The sequence below is a fragment of the Oncorhynchus kisutch genome, linkage group LG29 (genome assembly GCF_002021735.2).
Source record: "Oncorhynchus kisutch isolate 150728-3 linkage group LG29, Okis_V2, whole genome shotgun sequence".
NCBI lineage: Eukaryota > Metazoa > Chordata > Actinopteri > Salmoniformes > Salmonidae > Oncorhynchus > Oncorhynchus kisutch.
This window is the reverse complement of record NC_034202.2, coordinates 19,795,235-19,805,233: the sequence shown is the minus strand read 5'-3', so window position 1 is coordinate 19,805,233 and position 9,999 is coordinate 19,795,235. Positions and strand designations below refer to the sequence as shown.

The 9,999-nt window shown below is 42.3% G+C and overlaps 1 protein-coding gene across 1 annotated transcript in view; it reads left to right on the top strand.

The window, feature by feature from the left end:
* The first annotated feature begins 807 nt into the window (after positions 1-807).
* Positions 808-9,999, top strand: part of ass1 (argininosuccinate synthase 1) — a 29,849-nt gene continuing 20,657 nt past the window's right edge. The window contains exons 1-6 of the mRNA XM_020465539.2: positions 808-940; positions 1,546-1,677; positions 6,207-6,275; positions 8,262-8,450; positions 8,748-8,804; positions 8,944-9,018. Coding sequence (XP_020321128.1) covers positions 1,576-1,677; positions 6,207-6,275; positions 8,262-8,450; positions 8,748-8,804; positions 8,944-9,018 — 492 coding nt within the window. The 5' untranslated portion in view covers positions 808-940; positions 1,546-1,575. The remainder of the gene's footprint in view (positions 941-1,545; positions 1,678-6,206; positions 6,276-8,261; positions 8,451-8,747; positions 8,805-8,943; positions 9,019-9,999) is intronic.

Below are 9,999 nucleotides of genomic sequence, written 5' to 3'. Positions count from 1 at the left end.
TCATCACACCCATTCCATACTCCCCCTCCAAAGGTAGTCGAGTTTTGATTGGCTGTTGGTGTTCCCAAATTTTGCAATTACTGTGGCCCTGCTGCAGCCTGTGAGTAAAACTAACCTGTCACTAAAACCTAAAACCAATACTATTGCCATCATCTGGCTGTGGTTAATCCTTACCACATACATGTGAACTCCTACTTTCCTATATTCCTTTCATCCTTTCCTTGCTTCCTTTTCTCTTTTCCTAACTTCCTTTCCTCTACTGGCTGTGGTTAATCCCTACCACATACATGTGAACTTTTCCTTTAGCTTCCTTTCCTACCACCCTTTCCTCTCCTCCATCCCTATCTCACTTTCCTTATCTCCTTTCCTAGATAATTTCCACCTATCCTAGTTTCCTTTCCTTGCTTCCTTAATTGTTTTTCCTCTAAAGAAATAAACTAGGAAGGACATGAGGAAGGGAGGTAGGGAATGAAAGGAAATTATGAAATTAAGCTAGTAAAGGAGGATAAGAAAGGGAGCTTGGATATTAAATGAAAGGGAGTGAGGAAAGGAATCTAGGAAAGAAAAGGAGTTCGCATGTATGTGGTAGGAATTAACCACAACCAGTAGACAGGAAAGGAAGAAAATAAAAAGAGCTAGGAAAGGGAGCAAAGAAATGCAGAAAGGACTCTAGGAAATAAAATGAGGTTGTTCACTTGTATGTGGTAGGGGTTAACAACCGCCAGTAGAGCGGAAAGGAGGAAAGGAAAGGGATTGAGGAAAGAAAGGAGTTTACATTTACAGAAAGTGGTAGAGATAAACCACGGCCAGTAGATGGCGATACCATTAGTGAAAGGCTGCAGCTGTATACAAAATCTTGCCCACTGCCCAATACATTTGCATATCGTGGTGACTGGACTGGAGAGAAGACTTCATTTCGCCCAGTCAAGCTTTAAGAACGGTAAATACATATATCATTGTAAAATGGCGTCACCTAAATTTTTAATATTTAACTTTACACTTGGTTTGCTATCAAAACATCAGACGGGATAACGTCCACATCGTGCGTGATTGCTGCTGATTATTGAGTCCATGGTAGCTAACTAACTACTGATTCGAATGCAACAGTTGGTATTTCAGTGAAGCGTGTTAGCTAGCCAGCCAACTAGGTAGCTAATAAGCAGATGTTATTTGCCACATGCTTCTTAACAACAGGTGTTGAATAACAGTAGAATACTTAATAGTATAACATGCGTGGTTTACATGTGTGCATTTATTGAGCGCAAACCTTTGGAACCTGCACTCCATTAAATGTTTATTGGTGTTTGTAACCATAGTCTTTGTAATGCGATTGGAGATTGCTACTAGTTTTTATAACGATATTCTTTCAGGAAAATGGATGGATGTCATCATCCATCCATTTTCCACCCTGCATCCAGTCACAGCCTTATGAATAGCCAGTGTGTTCAGGATAGAAGATGATTGGAGATTTCCGTAATTGTATTACTCTAATTAATTTTCTATATGGAAAAAGTCTGTATTTTCCTTGTATTTTTTTGCCCCCAGACACAACAGCCCCCTTTGACCTGCATCATCATGTCGAAAGGCACAGTGGTTCTGGCCTACAGCGGAGGACTGGACACCTCCTGTATCTTGGTGTGGTTGAAGGAAGAAGGCTATGATGTCATCACATACTTGGTAAGGAACACACATAAGTAGCTGTAAGTGGGGCCAATATAACTTGGGATCGGACAGCACACAGCCATCCAGTTGGTGCTCTCCTTTATTGTAGGTCAACCTATTAGAGCCTAAATATTTCACTTGTGCAGCAGAAACCCCAGTGAATGTTCATTTCATGCAGTATTAGATATTTGTAAAGAAGGGATTCATTCACCATAGCAGTGAGTTAACCCCCCACAAAAGTGCTATCTGGCTGCATAATGCTGATGAATAGCAGTCTAGATTAACTTTTTGCCCTTAGGCCAGTTCAGAATTGCACCCAATGCAGATTTCTTTATTGTGTAACTGTTTATTCATTGTCTGGCTAGAGAAAAGGGTGGGTATGCTGAAGGGCTATGGCACCGCCTGTTGGTTTTGGGTGGGCAGGAAGGCACTGTCTCAATCTGCAACCTGTTTTTCTTGTTGAAATCCCTGTCTGCTCATGTTATGTTGTGATAGAAAAACCTCTGCCAAGCAAGCATACAGAATTCCACAGAGGCAGACAAAGACAGGCACAGCTACCTCAGTTATGTGGAACAATGGCTTGCCCCCCCCCCCCCAAAAGTGTATTTTTTTTGTTGACTAAGTGAGAGAGATGTACTTTATTGTCCATGAACTTGCAGAGACCAGATGGCTTTATGCTCACAACCCGGCACACACTAAGGGCCTGAAAGCTATGGGTCATCTGCAGTGCAGCACCATTTGTAGGGGGTGAAGTGAAGTGCCTTGCTCAAAGGTACAACGGCAGTCAATGGTATCTACAGTGCATTCGGAAGGTATTCAGACCCCTTGACCTTTTTACATGTTTTGTTTCAACCTTATTCTAACATGGATGAAAGTTATTTTTCACTCATCAATCTACACACATTACCCCATAATGACAAAGCAAAAACAGGTCTTTAGAAAATGTTGTACATTTATAATACCTTTATCACATTTACGTAAGTATTCAGATCCTTTACTCAGTACTTTGTTGAAGCACCGTTGGCAGCGATTACAGCCTCGTCTTCTTGGCCATGACCCGACAAGATTGGAACACCTGTATTTGGGCAGTTTCTCCCAGTCTTCTCTGCAGGTCCTCTCAAGCTCTGTCAGGTTGGATGGGAAGCGTTGCTGCACAGCTATTTTCAGGTCTCTCCAGAGATGTTTGATCGGGTTCAAGTCTGGTCTCTGGCTGGGCCACTCAAGGACATTCAGAGCCTTGTCCCAAAGACACTCCTGCGTTGTCTTGGCTGTGTGCTTAGGGTTGTTGTTCTGTTGGAAGGTGAACATTCACCCATGTCTTGAGGTCCTGAGCTCTCTGGACCAGGTTTTTTATCAAGGATCGCTCTGCTCTGTTCATCTTTGCCTCAATCCTGACATGTCTCCCAGTCCCTGCCTCTGAAAAACATCCCCACAGCATGATGCTCCCACCAATGCTTCACCGTAGGAATGGTTTTTGGTTTACTCCAGACATGACGCTTGGCATTCAGGCCAAAGAGTTCAATCTTTGTTTCATCAGACCAGATAATCTCGTTTCTCATGGTCTGAGAGTCCTTTAGGTGCCTTTTGGAAAACTCCAAGCGGACTGTCATATGTCTTTTACTGAGGAGTGGCTTCCATCTGCCAGCTCTAGGAACAGTCTTGGAGGTTCCAAACTTCTTCCATTTAAGAATGATGGCGGCCACTGTGTTCTTGGGGACCTTCAACGCTGCAGAAATGTTTTGGTACCCTTCCCCAGATCTGTGCCTCAACACAATCCTGTCTTGGAGCTCTAAAGACAATTCCTTCAACCTCGTGGCTTGATTTTTGCTCTGACATGCACTGTCAACTCTGGGACCTTATATACATGGGTGTGTACCTTTCCAAATCATGTCCAATTAATTGTAAGTTGTAGAAACATCTCAAGGATGATCAATGGAAACAGAATGCACCTGAGCTCAATTGCGAGTATCCATAGCAAAGGGTTTGAATACTTATGTAAATAATAGTGATGCACCGATATGACATTTTTTGGCGAATAGCAATATCCGATATTTTCTTTGCCAAAAACAAAACAAAACGATACCGATATTACATTTTTTTGCGGCCTTTTAAGAATTCTAGTACAGTTAAATAGTTAACACACACATAGACGCAGCAGTCGAAGGCATTGCATCTCAGTGCAAGAGGCGTCACTACCTTCCCTTGTTTAAATCCAGGCTGTATCACATCCGGCCGTGATTGAGAGTATCATCGGGACGTGGATGTTTGGGAGTCTGAGTCTGAACTCAGAGGATGGCGTTGGGAAACGAGCAGACTGTTACCCCATTTCATTGATCCCCAATTCTTAGGTAAAGCTGTACAGTGCAATATGAATGTCAATACACACAATAGGCTGACTGGGGAGGTGATTTCACACAGTCAGTCCCGCGATAAGAGCTACAACGCTAATATTTGCATAAACTCTGCACAGTTGTGTTCTGTGTGTGTCACTGAGTAGACTGATACCCCATTTCATTGCTTCACATTCCAACCTAGTTTAACATTATATAGTCTGAATATGGCATGATTCCACCAATTGTAACCTTCTGCATCACTTTCAAAGAGTTTCTTTTATTTTGAAAATTAACTGCAAATTCCACCGTGCCTAATCCTTATTGTGGCTAGCTTCACAACACGTTCTGGTCGAGCCTCACTAGCCAGATGAAGCTAGCTGGCTGCTTATAACGTTAGCTTTGGGCAACAGGGTTAAGTAGCTGGCTAGCTATTTATTTTTCATGAACTGAAGTTCAATTCCAATAGAACAACAAGTGGCTACCTAGCTAATACTTACAAGGATTCCTAAATCATTGCTAAGAATAATGAGTGACTGCAGTTTCTACTGGTCATTGTGTTCAGGCTGGTTGTATTGGTGCTAGCTGGGTACTAATCTAAAGCTAGCTACCCCAGAAGTTGCAGTCAAACAAATGATGCTTTATTACCAACGCGGTGTTATAAACACATCGTTCTTGGCCGGTGTTTACTTGTTTGCAGACATTATTTGTCTGCTTTGACAGTGGTACTGATAGTAGTGGTGGCGCTTGGCTTGCATGTGCAAATTCAGAACACACAACATTCTATAATAGAACTGTGTTATTTGACGTGTCAAATTTAAAAGCTTATTTAACATGTCAAAGAGGTTTTATTTGTCTCGTCAAATAGTGTTATTTGACATGTATCTTTTTTGACACCCAAAGACCCAAACGGCGTTCCATAGTATGTCGTGAAGCTAATAGCAGTGACACTATTACTGTGTAACTCCGGTAGGGTAACGTGTACCGGTGCTCGACCAGTCGGTGAAAGCCAACATCGCCGCGACAGTGAATGGTTGATTGTCAAGGGCAATGAATACCATTTATCTTGGCGTTAATGGATTTCGCCTTTGAGTTGTCTCGCTGATGTCAGCTTTGACATCGGATTTGCACATTGACGTTAAACTAGACATCGGGCCGTTGTTGGCATTTTAGCTAATATGGTCCGATTCCGATATGGTCACCGATATACATCATGCATCCCTAGTAAATAAGGTATTTCTGTTTTTTCTTTGTCATTATGGGGTGTTGTGTATAGATTGCAGAGGATTTAAAAATATATATACTCCATTTTAGATTAAGGCTGTTACGTAACAAAATGTGGAAAAAGTCAAGAGGTCTGAAAACTTTCTGAAGGCACTGTAAGTTAATGCCAGAAATCTTGAGGTTGCCGGCTCACTCCGCACCTGATTTTCCTGTCTGAGCTGTGTTTTGTTAAGTCTTAGTTTGAGTTACCGGTCAAAAGGAAAAAGACATGGTTAATCAACATTCTCAGCAGAAATCCCTCCATGATATTCCTGGAGCAGCAGTGCACTGCTAGACTGTGTGGAAGTATGTCAGTGTTATCATGTCATAGATGTGACGTGAATGTTAAAATGGTGGGCGACGGGACTTCAGCAGCCAATCTGTGACAATCAATGGCTTTGGTCCCTGGCGAGAAGGACCTGGAATGAAGACACAGGCCTTTTTTTCAATTAAATTTGCTCAACTCCTGAATCCTCTCTCCTCCGTCCTCTCTGGCCTCCTTTTTGAAAAAGGTCAAAGGTAATTGAGGAGAAGCAGCAAGAAGAGGGAAAGTGGAAAGTATGCTTTTGTGAAATGGGACTACTTCTCCAATCGTGTCAACAGGCAAAGTACTTTTACAGGGTGGAATCCCAAAATGTCTAAAGTGATCAAAAACCAATTTTGCTTGCTGTGCAAGACATTTTATAAATAGAAGGATAAGTAGCATATTGTTTTTAAATGTTTGCATGCTCTTCTCCTTTGAGAAAATAGCTGATTCAAAGAGTGTATGTCAGAATTCAAAACTCTGATTTTCTGACTAAGTGCTCTCGTAAAAGTGCTCTCGTAAAAGTGCTCTCGTAAAAAACACGCAAATGAAGTTTGGAGAACATTAAACATTCTCACTGAAACACTCCTGTAGTGTACTATTTTGGGCACCAGTTGATTAGATGTAACAAACTCTCTTCTTTTCAGGCCAATATTGGACAAGTAGAGGACTTTGATGCTGCAAAGAAGAAAGCAGAGAGTCTTGGAGCAAAGAAGGTAAAAAGCGGAGTCTTAAGCATCATGACATTGGCAAGACAAGGTAGCATAGTGGTGTGGAGGACACGGTAGAGAAGGTTAAAGAGGAGTTCCAGGATCTGGTTGAAGTAACAGTGCAGTAGAATCTCTTGTTGATACAATACAAATACACAAACATTATAAACAAGAAATGCATAGGCTAATAGTACCAGAGGCTACAAAGCCAAGGCCAAAAGCATGGTGGCAACAACAACAAAACCATGGCTAAAAGGAGCAAATCCTTCTCCTTGAGTCTCAAGATGAGTCATTCTGAATTACATACAGTGCCGTCAAAGTATTTGCCCTTTTCTGATTCTCTTCTTTTTTTGTGCATATTTTTTGATACTGAATGTTGTCAGATAAAAGGAACCTGAAATTACAAATAACAAATATATTATTTATTTCATTAACAAAGTTATGCAATACTCAATTCCCCTGTGTGAAAAAGTAATTTCCCCCTTACACTCATTAACTGGTTATGCCACCTTTTAGCTGCATTTACTGCAACCAAATGCTTCCTGTAGTTGTTAATCAGTTTTTCACATCGCTGTGGAGGAATTTTGGCTCACTCTTGGATGCAGAACTGCTTTAACTCTGCGACATTTGAGTTTTAAACCATGAACTGCTCTTTTCAAGTCCTGCCACATCTCAATTGGGATTAGGTCTGGACCGTTGGTACGAGGTTCGTACTGTGGAATGCAGTGTTTGGTTTTCGCCAGGAATAATGGGAACCGTGTCGTCCAAAACGTTGACTCAAGTTTGTCAAATAGCACCTGGAGGATCATCAAGACTCTGTTCTACGGACAGATGATTCAAAAGCAGAACTTTTTTGACGACGGGTCCCATTATGTCTGGCGCTAACCAAATACTGCAGTCCATAGTAAGAACCTCATACCAACAGTCAATTATAATGATGGTAGTGTGATGGGGCTGTCTCAGGACCTGGACGACTTGCCTTAATAGAAGGAGCCATTCATTCTGCTCTGTATCAGAGAATTCCACAGGAGAATGTCAGGTCATCCACCTGTAAGATGAAGCTGAAGCGCAGCTGGGTCATGCAGCAAGACAATGATCCAAAACGCTCAAGTCTAAATGAAAATGGCAAAAAAGCAACACATTTTAAGTTTTGGAATGGCCTAGTCAAAGGCAAGTCTTAATCCCAATTGATATGTTGTGGCAGGACTTGAAAAACCACAAATGTCGTTGATTTACAACAGTTCTGCATGGAAGTGAGCCAAAATTCCTCCGCAGGGACGTGGAAGCGTTTGGTTGGGGCTAAAGGTGGCAGAACCAGTTATTGAGGAAATTAACTTTTTCACACAGGGACATTGGGTGTTTGCTGAACTTGTTTATGAAATAAGTGTGTCATTATTGTGTTATTTGTTCACTCGTTGATCTAATATTAGGTTTTGGTTGAAGATCTGTTAACATTCAGTATAAAAAAATATGCAAAAGTATAGAAAATGAAAAATGGGCAAATAATTTCACAGTACTGTATGTATGCAAAAATAAAAATACAATTAGACGTTGGTTGATATGAAACTGATACAACTTTCAATTGAACAATGAGAACAGTGGGACATTTGCTACTTTGGGTACATGGTGATGAGCCAGTTCAAGGTTGGATTGTCAGTTCTTGAGGTCTAGAATTATGTGTCCTGACATCTGGGTCACAGAGTTACGGGAAATGATTGAGCAGGCAAATCGTATCTTGATTGTTATCAAAGATACGTGAGGATATGAGGTCTGGGTTGTCGTCTTCTTAGCAGCTAACACTGGCAGAGGTCTGAGCTCTTTCTGCCTTGCGAGTTAAGATTTGTAAGCAAAAGTTTGTCAACGCAAAGCCATTGCAGGTGAACTCAACTGACTGCGCTCGTGTATTAAGATTGTCAAAGGAGCATTTAGTGACATATTGTTGACGTAAGCTTTACGCCGAATGGTTCAAGTGTAACCTCCCTCCATGTATAGGTGTTCATCGAGGACCTGAGGGCAGAGTTTGTGGAAGAGTTCATCTGGCCGTCGGTCCAGGCCAGCGCCATCTACGAGGACCGCTACCTGCTGGGCACTTCAGTGGCCCGGCCCTGCATTGCCCGCCGCCAGATCCAGATCGCACGGCAGGAGGGCGCCCAGTACGTCTCCCACGGTGCCACGGGAAAGGTGAGGGTGTAACGATACTGTGGGGAGATGTAGTGTCCCTGCTCCAACTGTAGATGGAGACAAATGCCACTGAATTGAGCCTTCAACCAACAGTAACTGCAAGAAGTCATTCACTGGAAGCTTGTCAGTTTACATGCTTTTTCAACTACCATTGGAAGTGATTTGAACCTTAACTTGTCTTAGGTGAGTGAGAAATCACCTGCTTGATTATCTCTCTGTCTTTGCTAGTAGTTTTTTGATTTTTTTCTGGACATGTTACTAGTGTTTTGTGTCTGAATGGTTAACTGTGACTTTCAGGGCAACGATCAGATCCGATTCGAGCTCACCTGCTATGCCCTCTACCCTGAGGTTCAGGTCAGTTCGGTCTTCCCTAGCTCCTCTGCATGAACACCTGTAACTACACAACATGACTGTCCCATCATCCAACATTTACTTCAGATGATGCACCATACAAATGACATGCGTAACCCTCGCTCCTCTCTCTCCCGCTCAGATTATTGCTCCATGGAGGATCCCTGAGTTCTACAATCGCTTCGTTGGGAGGAAGGATCTGATGGAGTATGCCGAGGTAACACTTCCACATGATAGGATCACTTCATAACATGTTGCCTGGCAGTGAGTGTGTGATCTCTTCATATACATTAGTGATGTGACTTATGTAAACATTTGAAAGTTTAAACTGCCATTTTTAAACGGTTTAAATGATTTTAAAATGTATTAAATTACGTGAATTCACAATTCACATTTGGTCCTGTGTGTGACCGCTAAGGGGCAGTGCCGTTCAATCTAGTGCAGCCCTGACTACCTAACAGACGGCAGTCACCTTACTGCTGTACCCCTCCCACTCAACAATGATTGTAGTTAATGCCATTTTAGGTTCTCTGCTGTGACCCTCTCCTCCATGTTCTCATTTGGCAGTACATGTCCCACTTCTCATCAATGTGATGGCTCGCTGCAGTGATGCATGACAGCGTGTTCATAGACCTCTGACAATGTGTTAACGCCACGTATGGTTTTTGAAAGCTCGCCCTTTGTACTTGCAGAGAAATCATTGTACAATATCTCCATCCGGGCCATCAAGTTTTTTTGGCATCTTGTAGTCTGGTTCTAGATATGCCATGAGTGCATTGAAGCCTATGTCCTTTACCATTGACAGTGGCTGCATATCAACTGCAATCATTTCTGTCATCAACGCTGTGATTTTCTCACTCCATCCGTTATCGCACTGCTGCCAGCAACGGCTTGGGTCTTTCGATGTCTCCCTTTTCAGATGGTTAAGCGTTGCAACTATCCTGCCACTGTAGTTTAAAATCCACCTCGCATTTATTTGACCACTTTCTCATTTAAATTCTCAAAGTATACAGGGCTTCGCTGCTGTCGCGTCCCTGTCTGACTCTGCCACTTTCCCAACTGTAAACAACGATGACGTGCTGAGCGCATTGAGGAGATGAGATGTGGGTATTAGAGGTCGACCGATTAATCGTAATGGCCGATTAATTAGGGCCGATTTCAAGTTTTCATAACAATCGGAAATCGGTATTTTTGGACA